This window comes from Schistocerca gregaria, chromosome 2 (assembly GCF_023897955.1).
Source record: "Schistocerca gregaria isolate iqSchGreg1 chromosome 2, iqSchGreg1.2, whole genome shotgun sequence".
Lineage (NCBI taxonomy): Eukaryota > Metazoa > Arthropoda > Insecta > Orthoptera > Acrididae > Schistocerca > Schistocerca gregaria.
The window spans coordinates 538,129,045-538,155,686 of record NC_064921.1 but is presented as its reverse complement, the minus strand read 5'-3'; the positions used below and the strand labels follow the sequence as shown (position 1 = coordinate 538,155,686).

Genomic DNA, 26,642 nt, shown 5'->3' with positions numbered 1-26,642 from the left:
AACAGTGCAAAAGTAATCACTCTAAAAAGAGTGCAGAAATAGTGATACATTACTAGAAATGGTCAAAAGTTTACACTATATATGAAGCATTTTGATACACTATTCAATTTAGAACAACAGAAAACTACAATGAACTGAGAGAGAGAGAGAGAGAGAGAGAGAGAGAGAGAGAGAGAGAGAGAGTACTTATCCATCAGTTAGTTCACGACAGTGCCAGAAACACAGGATAATGTGTAAGTGGAAGCAAAGCAATAATGAATCCAACATCTGGAGTTAAACACTGACGATAAATATAATAAGAAGACAGTGATTGGAAATAGCACAGATACTGACCAGGCAGTCAGAGCATAAAATGAGGATAATACCTTAATAAATAATATACAGCAGAATGATGAAGAAAAAAATTAACTAAAAACTATAATAAAATATTAAACATCATATTTTTGCAAAAATAATCATAGACCACTTGACATGCAGTCAGTGACGGATTCAAGCAGTGGCATATACTAATACACAGTACAATAAAAAAATCTTCCTATTAGCTGCACAGTGAGAGATCAATCTGAATTCCACAAACTGAATCCACACAATCATTCTTCAATGTTCACAATATTGTTCGTATGTATGTCATCCAGTGCAGACTACAAGAATGCATTGCACCATTAGCAATCAATCTATTTCAGTCCAGAAGCTGTATGAATAAATTTTCTCTCTCCACAGATTTAAGGACTCCAGCCATTTATACAAACTTTTTTTGAGTGAGAAAATCTTACTGTGTGTGCCACTCTCTCTTGAAGATTATGGTACCTGGCTCTATGGAAGTTTAATGCTCTTAGAGAAAATGGGCTTAGAAAGTCATTAGGGGCTATATTATCACCACAGCATTGCACTTAAAATCAAAATCACTCACAACGGGAATGCAACACCCATCTCTCCAAGTGAAAATGTTGGTCACTAGTGTTCCTCATGGCTAGGACATATGGCTGCACAGCACACGGTCAACTTGTTCTGCACTTGCATTTGACACTGTTGGTTACTATCATCATTGTACTGTAGACTGGCACTTGGTCTTTGTCTCTGGTTGCAATTCATATTGGGTTTCTCTCTGCTGTTGACAGCGTTGTGGTGAATGTTTCCACTTTGCACCCCATTGTTGCATACTTTGCTTTGGTCTTGTCCTAGCCTGTGTCTTGTCTGCTGTCAGTCAGTTATGTTTTACTCAACTTATGCTTGGTGTGATGCTATCTTCCACAGGTGGCCCTTCACCCATTTCTGTCCTGGGTTCTGATGCGTGCGCTGATATCTGGCTACTCAACAATACAGTGTTGGTGATGAGGAAAAAGGAAGTTGTTTAGTAAGATGGATGCTAAATTGGTTTGCTTACTGGAGCAACAGCAGCAGCTAATGCAACAGCAATAGTTTCAGATAGACTTGTTCCAAAATCACTTCATCTTCAGGCACACAACCTTCGAGCACTTGAGCCCACTTTGCTCCAGGCCTCAGTGCCCCCTGCAGTTGAAGCTCCCATTTGTCCTCCATCACTGTGCCTTTCAATGACCCAATGCAGGATTGGGACAAATGTTTGCATTGACTGAAGCATCATTTCCCATCGTTTTAAGTAACAGATGATTCATTGCAGTGATTGTTGTTTCTGTCATGGGCAATGTCAGACATGTTTTTTCTGACCTGAAAATTGGTGCCTATCTGACCCCTTCACACTCTCCTTTCAGTAGATATGAAGCTCTGCTTACTAATGATTATTACCAGAGATATCATATGATTGCTTCCAGGCCTGAGATTCACAAATACCATAAACAAATCATATGAAATCATATCACTTCTAAATCACTGAATTGCAAGATCTCAGATGCAAACATGATTTCATTTGTGTCTATCGAGGCTGCAAGACACTGTTTGCTGACTCCCAAAATCTAGCACATATATGTGGAAGAACAGGAAGAATAATGTAAAGAACAAAAAACTTCGAGTAATAATAATAATTAATGCTATGTACAGTAGTCAGTTCAAGCATGTGAACTGTTCATGATTCCAGCAAACAAAACTGTAAGAAAAAAAACCATGTTATTACAGTGACTATTGAAGATTCTTCAGAATTTAGAATAAAACCAAATGAGTTTGTCCTTAAGTCTTTCATTGCAGTTGCAAAGGATGTTATTTAACCGACACAGCTTCTTTTACTTCTTTCTTATCACATACCTATATCCTGCCTGACACATGAAGTGTACAAATCTGAACTTGGGTAGTTCTTTTAAGCTCACTGAGTCATGCCAATGTTTAGATTCAGTAGTTGTGTTTTTATGACACACCAGAATGTCAGTACACTAAAAAATAATGCTTTGTCATATTTCTCTTCATGTGTTGGGTAACATCTGTATCCTTTTTAGCAGACTATGTAACTAAATTGGTATTTATTTACTCATAAAATGTGATTAGAAATGTGGAGATTAATCACTGTATAGATATCACCCAAACAGAAATCTTTACTGCAAAACAGAAAAAATTTCAGGTACATTAATTTCACTGAAACACCCAACTAATAACATTTGTCGTGGACTAGTCAGGTTGTCATCACCAGTTAACAAGTTCACTCATGATACTCATACCCAAAGAAATAGTACATTTTTACCCATGTCTTATGCATAATGGCCTACATACAAATCTGTGAAGTACAACAACGCAAAAATTAAAACAAAATATGTTAAATATAATAAATGTTGATAAATTCTATTGGATACATACATCATGCCTGTTAGGATAATACCAACTACACCAGGCTTTGTCACAAAAAATAAAATTTTCCATATTACATGGCCTTCCTCCAGGGTCAACATTTCATCCATTATTAAATCCGACATCTTTTTTTGGAAAGGACCACATCCTTCTGAAAGATTTACACTGAAAAGTAAACAATTTCTCTTTAGATGTATATTCAATGTAGCCAATTGTTCTAATAAAATTCACACATTCACAACCAGCTAAGTTGACATATACCAGCTACAGCAATCAGCTATGGAAGTTATTTAGATTTGTGCATTGCCAGCTCCCACATTCTGTTGATAAAACAGAAGATGCAGTAGTAGTAGTAGTAGTAGTAGTAGTAGTAGTAGTAGTAGTAGTAGGAGGAGGAGGAGGAGGAGGAGGAGGAGGAATAGGAGAATTCATCTGTAAATCACTTGTATGGGGATAACGAACATGCCATAGTACTACAGTGTAAGAACAAAAACATTCATTAAGATATACAAACATTTACACTCTAACAGGACAATACTGACAGTGACAGAATCATCAAGGTTATTTGTCTGAAGTAATTTAGGGAAACCACAGAAAATATAAACCAGGATCACCAGTGGTGATTAGAAGCTCCAACCTCCTGAATGAGCTGTCTACAAAAAGTTACTGAAAATGATAAAGGACAGCAAATTCAATGACAAAATTGTGATGAGGGGAAGTTCTGGTTATGATACCAGAATAGTAGTAGAATTTGCTGAGAACAACTTATGCTCCCTTAACACACTTGTTGGAAAGAACCAACTAAAAAATGGACTAGCAAGGAAAAAATGGAGCTGATTACATTTTATCAAGCAATATGGAAATTTTAAATGATGCATTGGTCATAAATCATTCAGAATTTAAAGTTATCATTGACTAATAAGATGCAGAGTAAAAATAGATTCAACACAAAAAACAAACAGACTCATACAGCAAGAAGTCAGAAATGTTGATAACAACAATTTATTTAAAAGGGTGAGGTATAACACGAAAAATAAAGCAATGAATTCAGAGTCTTGCAGTATGAAAATTACACAGATATTGATAAAAGATGCAATTATTTAACAATAGTCCCTAATGTTGCAACTACAAACAGAAAAAAGAAGAAAAATCAAATGAATGCTATTAATGAGACTGCAAGAATTTCGAACAAATAGTAGTAGCTAGATGACAAAAAATGCTGAATCAAATGAAACAATATGAAAACGTCTTTCAGAGGATGTCAAAATGTATAATGGTAATTTGATAAGATATAAAACTGAAAATAAAGTGAGAATGAAGACAAGTAAATAGAAATTTATGTTGGGTAGAAGTCACACTTTACCACTTAAAATTACCACAGTAACTAACAACAAAGATAGAAATGAATGAGCACTCCAAGGTTTCTTTGAATTTTATACATTTCAGGAAAAACAAATAAAATAATAATGATGATAATGGCATTGCAAAAGTAATGCCATATGAGATGAATGAAGTGGTTTAAATGATGTGTGGTGGTTAAAGATAGTGCTTCAATGAAACCACTGAAGATGCACACCTGTATCGCATCTAACTTAATGAATAATAAATTTTTCCTAACACTTATCTATCTTGCTATAACCACCTTCACCTCCAGCAGATTCCTGGAGTAATTGCCAACCCATCAGATCCACAATGCGCAAGTGGGAAAGGAGAAAATCATCTTCATAATGGGAAGAGTGACTCCCCAAAACCCTCGATAATGGTCACAGCACACCAGGCAGCTACATTATATTTAATGTTAACAATTTTCTTTTTTTCAGAATTTCTGGCTTGCTGATGCCAGTCTGCATTTCATATCCTCTTTACATTTACCACCATCATTTAATTTGCTGTATAAATAGTAAAATTCAGCTATTGCTTTCAACATCTCACTTGCTAATCTAATTAGCTCAGTATTGTCTGATTTAAATTGACTACAGTCCCTTATCCTTGTTTCCTTATATTGATGTACATCTTATAAATTTTTTTCAAAACTCTATTCATTCGTCTAAAATGTTCTTCTCAATCCTCTGTCATTTCTGATAGAATTATAATGTCACTGACTAACCTAAAAGTCTTTGTTTCTTCCTCCTTAACTTTAATTGCCTTTCCAAATTGTCCCTTGGTTTCTTTTCCTGGTTGCTTACTGTGTAGATTTATTATCACTGGGGATAAGTTGCAACCTTGCCTCACTCCCTTCACAACTACTGTTTCCCTTCATGTCAATGTCCTACAACTCTTGTAACTGTAGTCTGAGTTCTGTACAAGTTGAGAATAACCTTCCATCCCTGTTTTTTATGCCTTCTACCTTAATAGTTTCTAAGAGAGTAGTCAAGTCAATGTAGTCAAAAGTTTTCTCTCAATCTACAAATTCTATAAACGTGTGTTTGCCTTCCTTTAACCCATCTTCAATATATAATTCGTAAAGTAAGCATTGCTTCACATGTTCCTACATTTTAATGGAACCCAAACTGATCTTCTCTGGGTTGAGTTTACCAGTTTTTCAATTCTTGTGTAAGTAATTTGTGTCAGTATTTTGTACTATCAAACAGATATGTCAATAAAAAAATCAACAAATGGAAAATCCAGAACGGAATGTAACAATATTATGAAAAGGAAAGCTGCCATTCACCATATATTGGAGATGTTGAGTCGTAGATAGACACAACAAAAGGACTGTCACACATAAGCTTTCAGTCAACAAGGCCAAAAATTATGGTTCTAGAAAAGAATAAAGAAAAAACTCAAAGAACAAATAGAAAATAAATTCTGTGCCTATTTGAGACTCAGCATCTCTGCTATATGGTGAGTGCCAACTTCCTTTTCATAATACTGATAGTTCAGTAATATTCACATCTGTCTGCCTTTTTTAGAATTGGGATTATTACATTCTTCTTGGAGCCTGAGGGTATTTCATACATCTTGCAAACAAGGAGAAATAAATTTGTCATGGTATGTTCTTCCAAAGGGCTTAATAATTCTGACTGAATGTTGTCTATGCCAGGCGACTTGTTTCAAATTAGGTCTTTCAGTGCTTTGTTAAATTATTCTCACAGTATCACACCTACCACTTCATCATCTTCTGCTTTCTCTTTTCTTTCTATAACATCTGCCTCAAACTCATTTCCTTTGTATAGCACTTCTATATATTCCTTCAACTGCTCAGTCTTCCCTTCTTTGCTTAGTACTGGCTTGCAATCTGAGCTCTTGATTCTCATGCATATACTTTTCTTTTCTCTGAAGGTTTTCTTTAACTTTCCTGTATGTGGTATATCTTTTTCATGGTTTTGCAATCTTCTGCAAGCCTTACAAACCTCCTCTAGTCATTACTGTTTTGTCATTTTCCACTTTCTGTCAATCTTATTTTTTGGATGCCTGCAATTTCTTTTGCCTGCTCCATTTGCTGCAATTTTACATATTCACCTTCTGATATGTCATACAAGGATGTCTACTGGGTCTTGTCTTTCCGCCTATTTGATCCTCTCCTGCCTTCACTATTTCTTCGCTCAAATCTACCCATTCATTTTCTATTGCACTCGTTTCCCCCATTGCAGTCAACTGTTGCCTAATGCTCCTGTTGAGACACCCAACACTCTTTTTTCCAATTTTTCTAGATTGCATCTTCTTAATTTTCTACTTGCAATTTACAACAAATAAATTAAGGTTTCAAAGTGGCGTCTGTAGGTGATGTACATTACAAGCAACGTGCCGTCATTGAATTTCTCACTTGCAGAGAAAGAAATTGTATGGAATGTTCACAAATGCTTGTGCAAAGTCTATAGAGCATCTGCTGTTGACAAAAGTACAGTTAGTCACTGGACACAGAGTGTGAGATCATCAGAAGGCGGTTTGGTGGAGCTCCACGATATGCAGCAGTCGGGGAGACAATCCATGGCTGTCACATCTGACATGTTGCATGCAGCAAGCTGATGATGTCATTTGCGAGGACAGACACATTACGCCTGTCAATCAGCAAAGGACGTGGGGATGCAATTATCCGCACTCAAAGATATTCCAAAGAGCGTGCAAGATGGGTTCTGGGGTGTCTAACAGTGCATCACAAACCACACAGAAAAAGCACTTGTCTTGATTTGTTGCAATATTTTGAAGTTACGGGGGAGACCTTCTTGTCCCGGATTGTGACAGGTGATGAAACCTTGGTTTACCATTTTGAGCTCAAAACAAAATGATAGTTGGAATGGCGCCATTCCCACTCTCCACAGAATAAAAAATTCAAAGCAACTGCTCCCACCAGTAAGATCATGGTCACCATGTTCTGGGGCTGTGGTGTGATGCCAAGAGGCGGTACCATTAACTCAAAAGCATATGTCAACACATCAACAAAACTCAAGATGTGCTTCCAACAACTTTGGCACCACAGCAACCCAGAACATGTTTTGCTGCAACACGATAATCTTCAGTCCCACACAAGTCTGAGGACTGCTGAAACAGGGTTGGATAGTGTTACCCTGCAGCTCTGACCTAGGCCCCTTGGACTTCCACTTGTTTGAGACATTGCAGGATTTCATTCATGGAACACATATTGAGGACAATGAGGAAGTGATTCACACAGTGAAGTTCTGGCTTTGCCATTAGGACAAGGATTGGTACCAACAGGGCATACATGCCCTGTTTTCGCACTGGAAGAAGGCCATAGAATGGGATGGAGATTACATGGAAAAACAGAGTGTGTAGACAGAACACCATTCTTTCGTGTGTGTAATTCTCATTATGTTCATTAAAAAACTGTCGAAGAAAATAAATGCAAAGCATTACTTTCTGAGCAGCCCTCGTAAAATACGGTGTTGTGTAAATCTTTGAGCCAACACCATTCCACAGTCATTTACACTATCAGCTTCTAGATGATTAAGACTAGTGTTACAGATGATTAAGACTATTGCTACGGACTATGAGACTACAAAATCGGTATAATTCCTATGTAGTAGAATTTAATTATTTACTTAATTATTCACTTATTTTTGTATTCAGCTAATTTTACTTTTTATTATTCTTTCCTAATACCACCTTACCCCGATCCCTCTTCTCACTAATCAATTTTTCCTCCTCTTTACTTCAATACATTGATTGCATCATCTCTCTACATTTTATTTTATCTTTGTCCTTTAATCGAACTGTACTACTTATTCTTTCCCTGCTATCATCTTTGAATTACAGGTGACACAACATTGACCAGTTTACCATTGTTGACATCCTGCTCTCTCTAATGTTACTGCTTCATCTGTGTTTCCCTTCGTTCTGAAAACAGGATAAGTCCCTCTAACCATAGGATCTGAGCAAACTGCAAGATCCCTACCTCCCTCCCACCTCCTATTTTTGGCCTTTCCTAATCAATCCCTCTTTCCCCCATGGAGAATGATGCATATGTTCAAAAATGTTACTTAACGTGTTTCTACTGGTAGTCGTGGTGGTGGTGGTAATAGAAGAAGAAGAAGAAGAAGAAGAAGAAGAAGAAGAAGAAATAGTCATCCTGAAGGTTTGTACCAGCCAGCCTTTCTTTACCAACAATTTCAATTCTTTCCACCTAATCCTCTTTTCTTCCATGATGATGGAAATGTTCATTGTGATAGCATTGCCACCAGCTTTTATTATATTTATCAGGCTCCCAGTACCTAGTACAGAAATTATTTCTATTATTAATTTTGTTGTATTTTCATTTTGGAGATTCTGTTCTTTATTGCTATTAAAATTATTCACCTACATCAAACTATTAAATGTGCTCCTATTTCCAATATTTTGCTTTCCGTATATTCACAATTAATGATATAAATGTGCACACACTACGAATAATAATAACAGATAACAGACTTACTATGAAATAAGGTAGACATATGCAATTACAGCAGCCAGCAACGAAAGGAATGTCAAAATAAGGAATACTGTCTGCGTCTGTGATGCTCTCCATGATCGACTTGCAGGCTGACAGTTATATAATGTTCCAATCTGTTGAAAATACATTATAAACAGTAAGTATAAATTACATACCATATTTATGGGAAATCACGCATTGGAAAAAATTACAAAATAATATTTTTATCTGCTTCAAATTTTATGTTGTGAAGTCATCATGAAAAGAAGCTGCTTTAACAATACAAAAACAATTTAAATAGCTTTGCTAATTTGAGGACTATTTGAACCTGTCCAAATAAGGGAAAGACAAACAACCCGGCACATTAAAACCATGTGCTGGGCCGATACTCACACTCGAGACCTTTGCCTTTTGTTGGCAAGTGCTCTACCAACTGAGCTACCCAAGCATGACTCGTGACCTGTCCTCACATCTTCAATTCTGCCAGTACCTCATCTCCTACCTTCCAAACAAAGACCGATTGGTACATGATACCTTCTGACCAAAACCAATGAACGAGCGAGGTGGTGCAATGGTTAGCACATTGGACTCTCACTTGGGAGAATGATGATTCAAATGCCGATCCAGCCATCCATGAAGTCTCTACATAACTTATGGCAAGTGCTGGAATAGCTCCTTTGCAAACTGCACAGCATATTTCCTTCCCTATCCCTCCCTAATCCACGTTTGTGCTCCAGCTCTCTCAACCTCATTGTTGACAGGACGTTAAGCTCTAATCTTCTTTTCTTCCTTTCAAAGCTAATGGAAAATAATTTTCAACCTTGTCTCCCCAAGTTTGCATTACGATCCAACTGTGACCCTCCCAACCACCCCCATACATTTCTCAGTCTACATCTACATGTAAACTCTGCAACCACCATGAAGTGCATGGCAGGTGCTTTGTCCCATGGTACCAGTTATTAGGATTCTTCCCATTCCATTCACACATGGAGAGCAGGAAGAATGTCTGACTGAATGCTTCTGTGCATGCAATAATTATTCTAATCTTATCCTCACGATCCCTACTTGAGCGATATGTATGGGCTTGTAGTGTAGTCCAAGAGTCATCATTTAAAGTTGGTTCTTGAAGCTTTGTTACTAGACTTTCTCAGAACAGTTTGCATATGTCTTCAATTGTCTTCCTGTTCAGTTCCTTCAGTACCTCTATGACACTCTCCCATGGACCAAACAGACCTGTGGCCATTCATGCTGTCCTCCACTATATATGTTCAGTATCCCCTGTTAGTTTTATTTGGTATAGGTCCCACACACTTGAGCAATATTCTAGAATGGGTCATATGAGTGCTCTGTAAGTAGTCACCTTTGTAGACTGATTGCACTTCCCCTGTACTCTACAAATAAATTTAATTCTACAACCTTCTTTACCAACGACTGACCCTATGTGATCATTCCATTTCATATCCCTATACAGTGTTACACTCAGATATTTGTATGAGTCAGTCAATTCCATCAGTGACTCACTGATATTCTAGTCGTAGGATACTACGTTTTCTTCAATTTGTGAAGTTCCAAATTTTACATTTCTGAATATTTAAAGCAAGTTGGAAATCAATGTGCCCCTGTCAAATCTTACCAAGATCTGACTAAATATTTATGCAAGTTCTTTCAGATAGCATTTCATTACAGATTACTGAATCATCTGCAAAAAGCCTGAGGTTACTATTAATATTCTTTGCAACATCATTAATATACTGTATGAGCAGCAAATGTCCCAACACACTTCCCTGGAGCACACCCAAAGTTACTTCTACATCTGATGATGACTCTCCATCCAAGATAACATGTTGCGTCCTCCCTTTCAAAAAGTCCTCAACCCAGTCACAAATTTCACTTGATATCAGAATTTGATAATACTTTTGACAATAAGTGTAGGTGTGGTACTGAGTCAAATGCTTTTTGGAAATAAAAACATGCTGCATTTACCTGACTGCCTTGATCCAAAGCTTTCAGGATGTCTTGTGAGGAAAATATGAGTTGGGTTCCACATGATCAATGTATTCGAAATCCACACTTGCTGGCATTGAGGAGGTTATTCTGTTGATAGTACCTCATTGTGTTTGAGCCCAGAATATGTTCTAAGATTCTACAATGAATTGATGTCAAGGATATTGGATGACAGTTTTGTGGATCACTTCTACTACAATATTTGTGACCTGGGCTTTTTTTCCAAGAACTGGAAATGGTTTTTTGTTCGAGTGATCTTTGATTGATTGAGGTTAAAAGACGGGCTAACTCAGCCACAAATTCAGAGCAGAATCTGATACGGATTGCACCAGGCCATGAAGATTTGTTCAGTTTTAATTATTTAAACTGTTTCTTAACACCATTGACACCAATACTTATTTCATTCGTCTTTTCAGTGGTTGTTGTTGTTGTCTTCAGTCCTGAGACTGGTTTGATGCAGCTCTCCATGCTACTCTATCCTGTGCAAGCTGCTTCATCTCCCAGTACCTACTGCAACCTACATCCTTCTGAATCTGCTTAGTGTACTCATCTCTCGGTCTCCCTCTACGATTTTTACCCTCCACGCTGCCCTCCAATGCTAAATTTGTCATCCCTTGATGCCTCAAAACATGTCCTACCAACCGATCCCTTCTTCTAGTCAAGTTGTGCCACAAACTTCTCTTCTCCCCAATCCTATTCAATACCTCCTCATTAGTTACGTGATCTATCCACCTTATCATCAGTATTCTTCTGTAGCACCACATTTCGAAAGCTTCTATTCTCTTCTTGTCCAAACTAGTTATCGTCCATGTTTCACTTCCATACATGGCTACACTCCAAACAAATACTTTCAGAAACGACTTCCTGATACATAAATCTATATTCGATGTTAACAAATTTCTCTTCTTCAGAAACGCTTTCCGTGCCATTGCCAGTCTACATTTTATATCCTCTCTACTTCGACCATCATCAGTTATTTTACTTCCTAAATAGCAAAACTCCTTTACTACTTGAAGTGTCTCATTTCCTAATCTAATTCCCTAAGCATCACCCGATTTAATTTGACTACATTCCATTATCCTCGTTTTGCTTTTGTTAATGTTCATCTTATATCCTCCTTTCAAGACACTGTCCATTCCGTTCAACTGCTCTTCCAAGTCCTTTGCCGCCTCTGACAGAATTACAATGTCATCGGCGAACCTCAAAGTTTTTACTTCGTCTCCATGAATTTTAATACCTACTCCAAATTTTTCTTTTGTTTCCTTTACTGCTTGCTCAATATACAGATTGAATAACATCGGGGAGAGGCTACAACCCTGTCTCACTCCTTTCCCAACCACTGCTTCCCTTTCATGCCCCTCGACTCTTATTACTGCCATCTGGTTTCTGTACAAATTATAAATAGCCTTTCGCTCCCTGTATTTTACCCCTGCCACCTTTAGAATTTGAAAAAGAGTATTCCAGTCAACATTGTCAAAAGCTTGCTCTAAGTCTACAAATGCTAGAAACGTAGGTTTGCCTTTTCTTAATCTTTCTTCTAAGATAAGTCATAAGGTCAGTATTGCCTCACGTGTTCCAACATTTCGACGGAATCCAAACTGATCCTCCCCGAGGTCTGCATCTACCAGTTTTTCCATTCGTCTGTAAAGAATTCGCGTTAGTATTTTGCAGCCGTGGCTTATTAAACTGATAGTTCGGTAATTTTCACATCTGTCAGCACCTGCTTTCTTTGGGATTGGAATTATTATATTCTTCTTGAAGTCTGAGGGTATTTAGCCTGTCTCATACATCTTGCTCACCAGCTGGTAGAGTTTTGTCATGACTGGCTGTCCCAAGGCCGTCAGTAGTTCTAATGGAATGTTGTCTACTCCGGGGGCCTTGTTTCGACTCAGGTCTTTCAGTGCTCTGTCAAACTCTTCACGCAGTATCGTATCTCCCATTTCGTCTTCATCTACATCCTCTTCTATTTCCATAATATTGTCCTCAAGTACATCGCCCTTGTATAAACCTTCTATATACTCCTTCCACCTTTCTGCCTTCCCTTCTTTGCTTAGAACTGGGCTGCCATCTGAGCTCTTGATATTCATACACGTGGTTCTCTTCTCTCCAAAGGTCTCTTTAATTTTCCTGTAGGCAGTATCTATCTTACCCCTAGTGAGATAAGCTTCTACATCCTTACATTTGTCCTCTAGCCATCCCTGTTTAGCCATTTTGCACTTCCTGTCGATCTCATTTTTGAGACGTTTGTTTTCAGTGGTACAAGGATTAAACTGGGGCAATTCTCCTGAGTATTCATTTGTAAAGGAATTTTGAAAACAGAGTTAAGCATTTAAGGTTTTATTTTGCTACACTCCATTTTAGTTCTTCATTCACTAGGGACTGAACATCAACTTTGGTGCTACTGACAGCCTTTCTGTATGGCTAAAATTTCTTTGTGTTTTGTGAAATATCATTTGAAAATATTTTGTTATGGTAGTCATTGAAAGCATCATTCACTGCTCTCTTCATAGTCTAATGTGTTTTATTCTACATCTCTCCATCTATGGTCCTGTACTTTGTTTTACACATATTATGCAGTAATCTCTGTTGCTTTAGAAGTTTTTTTATAGTGACTGTATACCATGGAGGTTTCCTCCAATTATCAACTGTTGTACTGAGTATATATGTATCCAGTACATGGTCAATTATTCTTTTGAACTGGCCTCTCCTCCCTTTCCTAGGTCAGTTCTCAATACCACAAGCCTCTCAATAGAGGTAAGAACAGCCATCTGCAATCTTATAACATACCATGACTTGATAATCCTTCCTCAACATAAAAATTGTATTGATAAACCACAGTGATCATCTGGCAGAAGGACTCTGCCAAATGTCTCACTCTTTCTCTTAGAAGACCTACCACAGTGATTCCATTCCTGGGGTCCAGTGTAAACTCAAATCCCTACTAAAGTCCTTAATCTCATGCCAAGAGCCTCTACCACAAATTTACCTCTTTCTTAACCCCACCTCCAACGGCACATTCAACTTCTATATTTTTCCTAATATCCACAAACCTAAATGCCATACAAGCCTCATAGCAGCTGGTTACCTCGCTCCGTAAGAAAGAATCTCCTGCCCAATTGATTTACACCTCCAACTCATTGCCTGCCACCTAATTTTACATATCTACAATGTCCATTACCATGTCTTTGCCACCAGCTAGCACCACCTCGTCCAAAGTACTTCAGTGAGTTTACAACATTATAGGTCACCCTCTCTCTCTCATAATAAACAAAGCATTTGAGGAAGGTTACTTCCCTACATTGGAGAGAGAGAGAGAGAGAGAGAGAGAGAGAGAGAGAGAGAGAGAGAGAGAAAGCTGCTTCACATATTCAAAGCCTCATCACAAAGTGTGGCATCATTTCAAATAACCAATACAGCTTCCAACAAGGTAAAAGCACAGCAGATACCATGAATGACTTTATTGAAAAATTACTTCATTGTTAGTTAGGAAAATAATTCTGCAATCTTACTAACAGAATCAACTCTGTAAACTGTGCCCTGCTGCTTTTTACGAGGTGCATTCAAGTTCTAAGGCCTCTGATTTTTTTTTCTCCGGACTGGAAAGAGATAGAAACATGCGCATTGTTTTAAAATGAGGACGCGTTCATTGTCAATACGTCCCAGAGATGGCAGCACCGTACGGCAGATGGAATTTTACCGCCAGCGGCATGAATGAGAACTGTTTTAAATACTTAAAATGGCGACGTTTTCCTTCCTTGAACAGCATGCAATCATTTGTTTGGTGTGAAACCAATTGAAATCCATCGACAGTTGAAGGAGACATGTGGTGATGGAGTTATGGACGTGTCGAAAGTGCGTTCGTGAATGCGACAGTTTAATGAAGGCAGAACATCGTGTGACAACAAACTGAAACAACCTCGGGCTCACACAAGCCGGTCTGACGATATGATTGAGAAAGTGGAGACAATTGTTTTGGGGGATCGCCGAATGACTGTTAAACAGATCGCCTCCAGAGTTGGCATTTCTGTGGGTTCTGTGCACACAATCCTGCATGACGACCTGAAAATGCGAAAAGTGTCATCCAGGTGGGTGCCACGAGTGCTGACGGACGACCACATGGCTGCCCGTGTGGCATCTTGCCAAGCAATGTTGACGCGCAACGACAACATGAATGAGCCTTTCTTTTCGTCGGTTGTGACAATGGATGAGACGTGGACACCATTTTTCAATCCAGAAACAAAGCGCCAGTCAGCTCAATGGAAGCACAAAGATTCACCGCCGCCAAAAAAATTTCAGGTAACCGCCAGTGCTGAAAAAATGATGGTGTCCATGTTCTGGGACAGTGAGGGCATAATCCTTACCCATTGTGTTCGAAAGGGCACTACGGTAACAGGTGCATCCTACAAAAATGTTTTGAAGAATAAATTCCTTCCTGCACTGCAACAAAAACGTCCGGGAAGGGCTTCGCGTATGCTGTTTCACCAAGACAACGCACCTGCAAATCAAGCTAACATTACGCAACAGTTTCTTCGTGATAACAACTTTGAAGTGATTCCTCATGCTCCCTACTCACCTGACCTGGCTCCTAGTGACTTTCGGCTTTTTCCAACAATGAAAGACACTCTCCGTGGCCGGACATTCACCAGCCGTGCTGCTATTGCCTCAGCGATTTTCCAGTGGTCAAAACAGACTCCTAAAGAAGCCTTCGCTGCTGCCATGGAATCATTGCGTCAGCATTGTGAAAATGTGTACGTCTGCAGGGCGATTACATCGAGAAGTAACACCAGTTTCATTGATTTCGGGTGAGTAGTTATTTAGAAAAAAAAATCGGAGGCCTTAGAACTTGAATGCACCTCGTATATTCAACAGAGTAAAATGGAAAAAGGAATATTGCTTTAAAATGTTTTGAATCACATCCCATGGAGCAGAAACAAAGGGTAATAACAAATAAAATGCAGCAGATTACTTCTCAGCATGGCAAACAGTGTCGCAAGGTGTTCCTCAAGGCTCGGTCATTGGGTTAATTTTATTTCCGTTTTATAGAACTGGCTTGCCTTTCAATACAAATACTCAGCTAACCTTGTTCGCCGATGATACATTTGCCCTAATTGAAGATGGAAATGCTGACAATACATCACAGAGTGTCATGAATACATTAAGTAGCTTGGAAACATGGTGCAGTCTAAATAGATTAATGCTAAACATATCAAACACCCATACCATGAGTTGTAAAACCAACCAGTCAAAAACTGAAAAAAATCTGTATTTTTCATAATAATCAAAAAATGGAAGAATTTAAATGTCAAATTCCTAGGAATAAATTTAGATAGAAATTTGAAGTGGAAAATATTGCAATTGAAATTTTAGTCAGTGCCTCATAATAAGAGGAAAGTAGCATACTATATATATTTTTAATTTGTTATTAGATATGGAACAATTTTTTGGGGAAACTCAGGAAAAGTTTCACAAATCTCAAAGCTGCAAAAAAAGGAATCATTCATAACACATGCACTGTATAGCAAAGGGAACCATGTCAAACATTATTTAAAAGACCTAAAAATATTAACTGTGCCATCTTTATACATCTTTGAGGTGATTCTTTTCCTATGCAGGAGAGCTGATCTACTCACAAAAAATCATTTTGAATACCTGCACATTACAAGATAAAGAAAACTTTACACTCAACTCACATTGCTTAAAATTGTGTGCTCACACTCCTCAACATATAGGTTGTGACATAAGGAATATGAAGCTAAATATTTTATGAAGCAAGTTACACAATTTTCTAATTGAAAGGTGCTACTGCTCAGTGGGAAATTTCATGAAGGACGAAGTGATACTTTGAGGTGGACCCTTAAAATGAAGTATAAATTCATGCTGGTTATGAAGGATGCAAATTCTGAAGTAGCATTACATAAAACCATGTACTGTATAAATTCTTCAATAAGTAATACTGCAAGTTTGACATATTTTAAATAAGTAAATTCTTCTGCAAGGAATACTGTTAAGTTTCACAAAAATTTTACGTTATTAAATTGTAGTCTTGGCATGTCCTCTGTGCATCAGACTTATGTTCTGAAATTCTGTACATTATGATATGAATAAAACACATTTCACATGCCTTGCGGACTACAAAACCCCTATCTACCTCCTAACACATGCGTCCGACTGTATCCTTACCTATAACTATTTATGCTTCAAGTGGAAGACCTGCGTAAAAGTTCTGCAGCACTGCCATGGTCACCCACATGTTGCCCTTATGCACTGATCTGTTTATGGGCCCCCTAGAGGAGCCCTTATTTGTAAGACCTGACATTGTCAGGTGAAGAAGATAAAGCAATCTGTATTATTTGTTAAGAATTTTAATAGCCTTCATTTTAATAAAAATAAAATTAGTTTCCTTGATTACCAGTTCTGATTAATTAACAATAATCTTCAGAACTTTGAAAATAAACAGAAAATTGTCTTTCAGTTAATGTGAGCATACAGTCTTTAAAACAATTAAAAATCAGTAAAACATAAAAATAATAAAAGGAGTAAAATACTGCCCTACTTAATCAAGATTCTGTATCTAAGTACACTGCTGGCATAATGTATCACCTACAGCAATAAATAGGAAATTGCCTCCTACTTAAAATGAAAACTTAACAGTCTGTAAGATTGTTTGATTGATTGATTTGGGGGAAGTGACCGAACAGTGAGGTCATCGGTTCCATCGGATTAGGGAAGAATGAGGGAGGAAGTCAGTCAAGCACTAAAGGAACCATCCCAGCATTTGCCTGAAGTGGTTTAGGGAAATCATGTAAAACCTAAATCAGGATGGTCCAATGCAATCTTGAACTGACGTCCTCCCAAATTCAACTCCAGTGTGCTACCCACTGCGCCACTACACTCAGTAATCTGTACGGTCATACATTATTTATGATGTTATCGCCTACTAAGGAATCTGTAGGTAAGATGCTTGTCTGTTAACTTTTAAACCCATCAGAAGACTAACCTCTATGCAAGCTTGTGGTTTGCCAGTACAAATGATTGATAGGCAGCACTAAAGTACATATAATAACAATTTTAAGACACAAATATAATAATTATTAATATTATGATAACATTTCTAAAAAAAATTGAGACAAGTATGAAATCAGATATGAAAATTCTAATCACAATATAAAATTCATAACAGCAGCATCAAGGATACATTAGAACATATATTAATTAATAAATGCTAGCATTAAAAGAAAGATTAAATAGAAATTGTAATTTCTAAATTATAAATTAAATAAAAACTCATAACAAGAGTGCTTCACTTTACTATTAAAATTGTTGTTAAAGACCAATGGTCGGCCACTATGATTGAGATGCCATCTCCCAGTAGGTGCGTGCAGTGGAGCCGATGTCATTGCATGAGCACAATGGGCTCTTGGAAGGTGGCAGTTCTATACTGGCAGTCCTCCATGTGGAACATATTCAAAATTCAATCCTTGGCACACATCAGTGCTTTTGAAATACCAAGCTTACCCTGTTTAAAGTAAGTCATCAAAAATATTAAAATAGTTAATGTTGTCTGTGCCAAAATGTTGCTTTAATAGCCAGTGGTTCATGTGAGTGGAGATGAACAACAGAGGGGGCTAAGTCCAAGCACCATGGTGAGTGATTAAACACTTCCCAATGAAAACACAGCAGAAATGGGCTCATTGTCCCTGCATAATGCGGCCAAGAATTGTCATGAAGAAGGAAATGAATGACTGTTCCGTTAAGTGAGGTAAAACGAAATCAGAAGAAACCTCTGAGCAGGCAAAATCACATGAACATGAAATGGGACATGCTGATGACAATGTTGAAAGAAAAAGATGCCAATCAATCAGTTCATCATCAAACAGTGTAAATGTATTGGACAAAATATGACAATGTGTCTGGATTAAAGGGATACTAGAAAGAGAAGTGCTACAATGCTACAGCCTCACATCTATAAATTGTAATCTGCATGGATAATGATTGAAAAATTAAGCTCTAGAGGGAATAGGAGCTTGCTTTTGAGTCAAAGTCATCAAGATTATGAAGTATGATGGTCAGCAAGTGCTGCAGTCAATGAAAAAAGGAAATTTACTACACATAATTAACACATTAATGGAAACACTAAAGGAGTATGATATTGAACTAAACCAAGGTCAGTCATAAGTAAGAACAACATTCAAGAGGGAAAAACTGTAGGAAATCTTCATTAAAAAAAACAAGGTTCTGGTAACACTGTGACTGTTTCCAGTACTTCAGTAGTCTTCGGTAGTAAATTAGTTCACATGGAGAAGAAGAGCAATGTGCAGTACGAAGGGAACTTAGTGTCTAATGCGTGAAATGCCTGTAATTCACTACAAGTAGGGTTCATAATTCCTCAGGTTTTCTATATCTGGAGAAAAATACTCTTCACTTAGCCTCTCTGAAAAATGAGATGTTTTTAGGAATGGATGATAAGTGTAAACTATGGGAACCAGTGTTGATGTATCTCCTTTAGCAAACAGCAAAAAAGGGGCACATTGTAACCAACAGTCCAAACAAGGTGTTTAGTTTTTGTGGCACACTGGCAGCATTGCTGCCGAGAATGGTTAATTACACCGGTTTTCCTGCTCCTATGACAACTATTGATAGTTAGAAGACTTTCTTGGAAGGCAAATGACCATGTGAACGACACCATGATTTGTCACTGCATGCATGGCTGCTGGTCACCTTCTCTGAATGAGAAGTGTGTGGAGGGTTTTGTAGTGCCCTGGACTGTGATCTCAGGAAAGTATACTAGAACCACAGACCTTGCCATTGGTGGGGTGGCTTATATGCCTCAGCAATTCAGACAGCAGTGCCGTAGGCACAACCACAAATGTATGGTTCCTGAGAAGGGCCTGCGGCCTTTTCAGTAGTTACAGGGGGAACAGTATGGGGGATAGACTGATCTGGCCTTGTAACATCCACCAAAAAGCCCTGCTGTGCTGGTACTGCGAATAGCTGAAAGCAAGGCGTAATTTTTGCCGAGTGCATGCAGCTCTACTGTACAGTTAAATAATGATGGTGCCCTCTTGGTTAAAATATTTTGGAGGTAAAATAGTCCCCAATCAGATCTCCAGGTGGGGACTACTCAGGAGGACGTTGTCATCAGGAGGGGAAAAAAAACGACTGGCATTCTAGGGATCGGAAAATGGAATGTTAGATCCCTTAACAAGACAGGTAGGTTAGAAAATTTGTAAAGGGAAATGGATGAGTTGCAGTTAGATATAGTGGGAATTAATGAAATTCCGTAGCAGTAGGAGCAGGACCTCCTGTCAGCTGAATAAATTCATTGTCAAATAGGGGTAATGCAGGAGTCAGTTTGGCTGGTTGATTTGGGTGAGGGGAGCAAATAGAGAGGTCACTAGCCCCATCAGATCAGGGAAGGGCAGGAAAGGAAGCTAGCCCTGCCCTTTCAAAGGAACCACACTGGCATTTGCCTGAAGTGATTTAGGGAAATCACGGAAAACCTAAATCAAGATGACCATCCTCTCCAGTACAGATCCAGTGTGCTAACAACCATGCTACCTCGCTAGGTCAGGAGTGGGTTTAATAATTAATAAGAAAATAGGAATGCAGATAAACTGCTATGAACAGAATATTGAATGCATTATCACGGCCAAGGCAGATAAAAAGTCCACACCTACCACAGTAGTGCATGTCTATATGCCAAATAGCTTTGCAGATGGTAAAGAGAATGAAGAAATGTATGATGTGATAAAAGTAATTATTCAGATAGTTAAAGGAGATGAAAATTTAATTGTGATGGAGGACTGGAATGCAATATTAGGAAAAGGAAGAGAAGGAAAAATAGAAGGTGAATATGAACTGAGGAAAAGGAATGAAAGAGGAAGCCACCTGATAGAATTTTACACAGAGCATAATTTAATCATCACTAATACTTGGTTTAAGAACCATGAAAGAAGGTTGTATAGGTGGAAGAGACCTCGGGACAGTGGAAGGTTCCAGATGGATTATATAATAATAAGACTGAGATTTCAGGATCAGATTTTAAGCTGCAAGAAATTTCCAGGAGCAGATGTGGACTGTGACAACAATTTATTGTTTATGAACTGTAGATTAAAATAGAAGAAACTGGAGAAATGTTGGAAGTTATGGAGATGAGACCTGGGCAAACTGAAAGAACCAGAGGTTGTTGAGAGTTTCAGAGGGAGCACCAGACAAAAGTTGACTACAAAAGGGGAAATGAATACTTTCGAAGACAAATGGATACCTTTAAGAAATTAAATAGTGAAGGCAGCAGAGGATCAAATAGGTAAAATGACAAAGCCTGCAAGAAATCCCTGGATAACACAAGAGATATTGAATTTAACTGATGAAAGAAGAAAATTTAAAAATGCAGCAAATATATCAGGTGAAGAGGAATACAAATGGTTGAAAAATGAGACTGACAGGAAATGCAAAATGGCTAAGCAGGAATGGCTACAGGACAAATGTAAGGATTTACAAGAATATTTCACAATGGGAAAGACAGATATGGCCTACAGAAAAATTACAGAAGCCTTTCGGGAAGAGAGAAGCAGCAGTATGTATTACAAAGGTCCAGATGGAAAACCAGTCCTAAGCAAAGAAGGGAAAGCTGAAAGGTGGAAGGAGTATACAGAGCATCTATTCAAGGGAAATGAACTTGAAGGCAATATTATTGAAAGGGAAGTGGATGTAGATGTAGATGAAGATGAGATGGAAGATATGATACTGCGAGAAGAATTTGACAAAGCTCTATACGATCTAAGTCGAAACAAGGCCCCGGGAGTAGACAATGTTCTGTCAGAACTACTGATAGCCTTGGGAAAGCCAGCCATGACAAAACTCTTCCATGTGGTTTGCAAGATGTATGAGACAGGAGAAATACCCTCAGAATTCAAGAAGAATGTAGTAACTCCAATTCCAAAGAAAGCATTGCTAACAGGTGTGAAAATTAGCGAACTATGAGTTTAGTAAGTCATAGGTGCAAAAAGCTAACATGAATTCTTTACAGAAGCATGGAAAAACTGGTAGAAGCTGACCTTGGAGAACATCACTTTGGATTCAACAGAAATGTAGGAACACACGAGGCAATATTGACCCTACGACTTATCTTAGAAGATAGGCTAAGGAAAGACACACCTATGTTTACAGCATTTGTAGACAGAGAAAGCTTTCAATAATGTTGACTGAAATGCTCTATTTCAAATTCTGAAGGTATCAGTGGTGAAATACGGGGAACAAAATGCTGTTTATCACTTATACAGAAACCAGACGGCAGTTATAAGAGTCAAGGGGCATGAAAGGGAAGCAGTGGTTGAGAAGGAAGTGAGACAGGGTTGTAGCCTATCCCCAGTATTATTAAACATGTATGTTGAACAAGCAGTAAAGGAAACCAAAGAAAAATTTGGAGTGGGGATTAAAGTTCAGGGAGAAGAAATAAAAACTTTGAGGTTTGCCAATGACACTGTAATTCTGTCAGACACAGCAAGGGACTTGGAGGAGCAGTTGAATGGGACGGACATGGTCTTGAAAGGAGGATATAGGATGAACATCAACAAAAGTAAGACAAGAGTAATGGAATGTAGGCAAATTAAATCAGGTGATGCTAAGCGAGTTAGATTAGGAAACAAGACACTTAAAGTAGTAGATTAGTTGTGCTATTTGCGCAACAGAATAACTGAAGAGGCCAAAGGAGAGGGGGTATAAAATGTAGACTGGCAATGTCAAGAAAGGCATTTCTGAATAAGAGAAAGTCGTTAAAATTGAATATAGATTTAAGTTTTAGGAAGTCTTTCCTGAAGGTATTTCTCTGAAGTTTAGCCATGTATGGAAGTGAAACATGAAAAATAAACAGTACAGACAAAAAGACAATAGTAGCTTCCAAAATGTGGTGCTACAGAAGAATGTTGAAGATTAGAAGGATCAATCATGTAACTAATGAGGTGGTACTGAATAGAATAGGGTAAAAAAGAAATTTGTAGCACAACTTGACCTAAAGAAGCGATCAGTAGACACGACACATTCTAGAGACATTAAGGGATCACCAGTTTAGAACTAGAGGGAAGTATGGGTGATAAAAGTCATAGAGGGAGACCAAGAGATGAATACAGTAAGTGGATTTAAAAGGATGTAGGCTGCAGTAGTTATTGGAGATGAAGAGGCTCAGACAGGATAGACTAGCATGGAGAGCTGCATCAAATCAGTAGTCAGACTGAAGACCATAAAAACAACAGTTCTGATTAAACGCGCATTACTCATTGAGTATTAGTTCACGAGAATTTTTCTGTTTACTATAAATTTCTAATTCTTACAGTAAAGTACATAGGATGTAGTGTGCAGCACTTCCACATTATAGTTAATATCTTACACCAAATGCCACTCTGCAGTGATGTGTACACCGAAAGCTATCTTATTCTAGAATGTGTGGTCTCTGTAATATGTCTGGCTGACCAAAGAAACATAGGCCACAGTCATTGCATTTAACTTTCTGTACTCCTGAACTAAGAAATATGTCTAATTGAGGAGCAATTTTATGTCGAAGATTTGATTTTAAAGTGTTTGTAGTTTGGCACTCTATCTTTATGTCAGTTTTCCAAAAGCACTACTCAACTTTCCATAACATTTGGCATGTATGTGCCCTGGAAACATATTTTTTGCCTTTTCTTTATCATTCTTGGTCATTGTCTTGTTATTAGCAATTTGTGGGAGTTACCTTTTTTAATTTTATTATGAATATGAGATACATTGACTGTTTTGTATGCATTAGCTACTGCAGTCTGTTTTAAAATTTCTCTGTCTCTGTTGACTTCATTCTGCCGCAATGGTAACTACACATGCCATTTGGAGGTGGCACCTCAGCCACAGTGGGTGGCCATTGGCCTGTAAAACATTGAGGACTAGACAGCTTGTGTGGAGTTCAACTGGCTGATATTGAACTTTATCTTTATTTTTCTGAATTTTATAAAGTGGTTTTTACTGCACAGAACATAAGTCAGTTTACTGTATGTGAAAGCAGGGTCTTTACTCTACGAAATGGTGTGAAGAAGCATAGATTTACATTGGCAACCCTGTTTTCCATACCGAAATGAAAACATGTATTCACAACAAGGAAAAAAAGTTTTTTGTTTCCCAAATGCAAATAGAATTCCACGTTATTGCTACTAAAAACAAAGCAGTTTGAAAATGTAGGTTTTTGTTGAAAATTACTTTGCTATAATTTCCTTAGTACGAAAAATTCTGAACCATTTTGGTAAACAATACTCTATGTAGCAGTTGTCACAAAAGCAACTGGATGTTCTCTTGCCACTTTTTACGATCTTATCTTGATTTGTTCTACAAATATCTTACATTTCCTCTAAGGTCATTTTAGTACTTCTGTAGCTAGAATCGATTTAAGATTCTTCCATTGAGTCTCTTTATAGGTGAACGGTTTTGAGCAGAAGGTGATCCACCAAGACCTCCATTGTCCACCAATGCTGTAGCCAATTTGGTAACAAATTCAACAAAATATCTGTTAGTAGGTCTTGACTTTTTATAGAAAACATAGGAATTTACAATCATAATCATGAAAATATTAAAAAAAGCTTTCTTCCACCACTATTTGCATCCTCTCAAAAGAATAGCAGCCCATTAGCTGGTCACTGTGATCCTCACCAACCTTGTTTTTATTGCAGTCCAGAATACAGGCAGGATTCATCTTCCCTATCATTCCTAATTTTGTTCAGACATTGACATTGGATGCAGTCATTTTGTGTTTTCTCATCAAAAGAAATACATTCCTAGCCACTTTCCACTTCACAAACAGCAAATGGACTCCTCTACAAAACAAAAGCTGCAAACTGTACCCCTGTATGTGATGTGTCTCTCTAACATTAATCTAGGAACAGATTACCTTCCAACGAATGTCACCTTAAATTAAATGACTAATTTTATAGAACAATTACTGATGAACTAGCCAGAACTCAAACAACCATTAGGTTTAGAACATGTGTTCCCCTAACTAAACTACATGTACCAACCACAGACATTTAAGTTTCAATAAAATATTTATTGCCCATTAAATTCGCACTAAATGGTCAAAATCAGAGATCTAAACAGTTTATCACAAAAATCCCAAGTCCTTCTGAACACAAACCAAAAAATAATCAGAGTTCCAACAGTAATTCTAAGTACCACTGAAGTCATGCCAAAATATTTCTATCACCGAAGTAGATGTGACCAAGTTAGCATCCATAAACTTTCAACCACCTCCAGTACCAACTACCTATAACTGCCCTCCAAAACAGTCTAACTCAGACAGACCTTGAGCAATATGGCTGCCATCCTTATAAAGGTTTGGTTCATGAACTTCATGATTACGGCACCCTAAGCTAGTAAAGGGCATGCATTGACATCACATAATGACCTAATGAGATCACCAATCTTTTACACAACTTATTATCCATTAATTTAAACAGAAATCTGAATGTGCCATAGGATGAATGTTGAAATTCTACACAAGATTCATATCCTACAATAAACTGTAGAAGCCATAGTTTGCTCACAAATTAACTTAAAGCATTTGCAACTTTGAATTTACAATGCTGAAAGTAGTTTATGTAACCCATGTACCTTTGACGATTATCATACAAATATCAACAGTACTTTATTTTAGTTGTAAATTGGCTCATCTTTCCATTCCATAGCCAGATTTTACGCATTTCTATTCAGTTTCAACTTATGGGCAGAACTATTCAAATTTAACTATAAAAAATAAAAATTATAAACCTTAAAATCCAAATAGTGGAATGGTGTAAATTAATGTCTGCCAACATGGAGTATTGCCCTGCTAAATGTGTGTCTTGTTTTCAATCAAAAGAGATGGTTATTAAATTAAATGTCCAATTGAATGTCGTCAACAGAATAAATAATAAAGTTATAAAATATGAAGATAACTCCATCCATATGTGCTATAATATGTGAGCTTGATTTCTTGTTGTGATAAATAGTTTTGAAGTTATAAATTATTTAGTGAATAATATTGAATCTAATCTACTTGGCACTGTATCTCTCCACAGACTCAATTCCCTGGACATATCTGCATATCATTGGAATTGTATAGACACTCTCTTTCCAGTGACATCTTGTGCTCATGTGAACATACCAAGATTTGTGCTGCGTGTGCACAAATGTGAGCAATACTTTAATACTTCACAACCGTCAAAAGCATGCTCAAGTCACTACCAGGTCCAGTGTGCTTTGTCAAAGAGCATGTGGACAGACTTCTTGGTGACCAAGTGGTCAGCGGCCATCACAGCTTTTGACAGAGCAGAAGATGCCCTCAGCCAGTGGTCACAGGCAACATGCTTGCCTGCCGCCTTCTTCTTCACTCATGTCATGCATGCACATAATTCAAATGTTGCACCCAAATAAACTGAATTGAAATGCACAGGTCTACCAGGTCCTGTAAAAAAGTTCATCTTTTTTCAGCTTGTGGGAATTAGAACTGTTTCACAGAATGGTACTGGAAGGCCATCTCGAAAATAAGCAGAGTGTGTGTAGCAGACAATAACTGATGCCCTCTACGCTGCGTGTTACCCTGTGAGGCACAGCGTATGGCAGCAATCAAGGGGAATGTGAATGCTGCAAAGCAAGTAACAGACAGTTTTCCTTTTATTCCTTTCCTGCCCCACCAATATGAGTGACAGGTAGTATCATCTGTGTTTTTTTTATTTATTTGCAGTACAAGCTTCATGGACTACCTCTATACAGACAACAGACATAAGACAAATGTAGTAATACATTTATGAAGCTGAGAAACAACCGGTGCAGGTCCTACATTGCTCCTCCTTTGGAGTATAACCGATGCAATATTCGGGCTATGTCACCATCCCCGAAGTCTTGACAACAATTTAATATTAGATTAAAACATTCTTCTGATCAGCATTTGAAATACAGATATCACATTTCTTAGTTTTAATCTATGTTTTAATAGCTACCATCTGATAATTAATATTTTTCTTAT

The 26,642-nt window shown here is 37.7% G+C and overlaps 1 protein-coding gene across 5 annotated transcripts in view; it reads right to left on the bottom strand.

Annotated features, from left to right (window-relative positions):
• LOC126330961 (transmembrane channel-like protein 5) overlaps positions 1–26,642 on the bottom strand; it is a 246,360-nt gene that overhangs the window by 25,309 nt on the left and 194,409 nt on the right. For all 5 annotated transcript variants that reach the window (XM_049996433.1, XM_049996434.1, XM_049996436.1 and 2 more), the window contains exons 14-15: positions 8,621–8,751; positions 2,761–2,916 (exon numbers count right to left, since the gene is read on the bottom strand). In XM_049996433.1, coding sequence (XP_049852390.1) covers positions 2,761–2,916; positions 8,621–8,751 — 287 coding nt within the window. The remainder of the gene's footprint in view (positions 1–2,760; positions 2,917–8,620; positions 8,752–26,642) is intronic.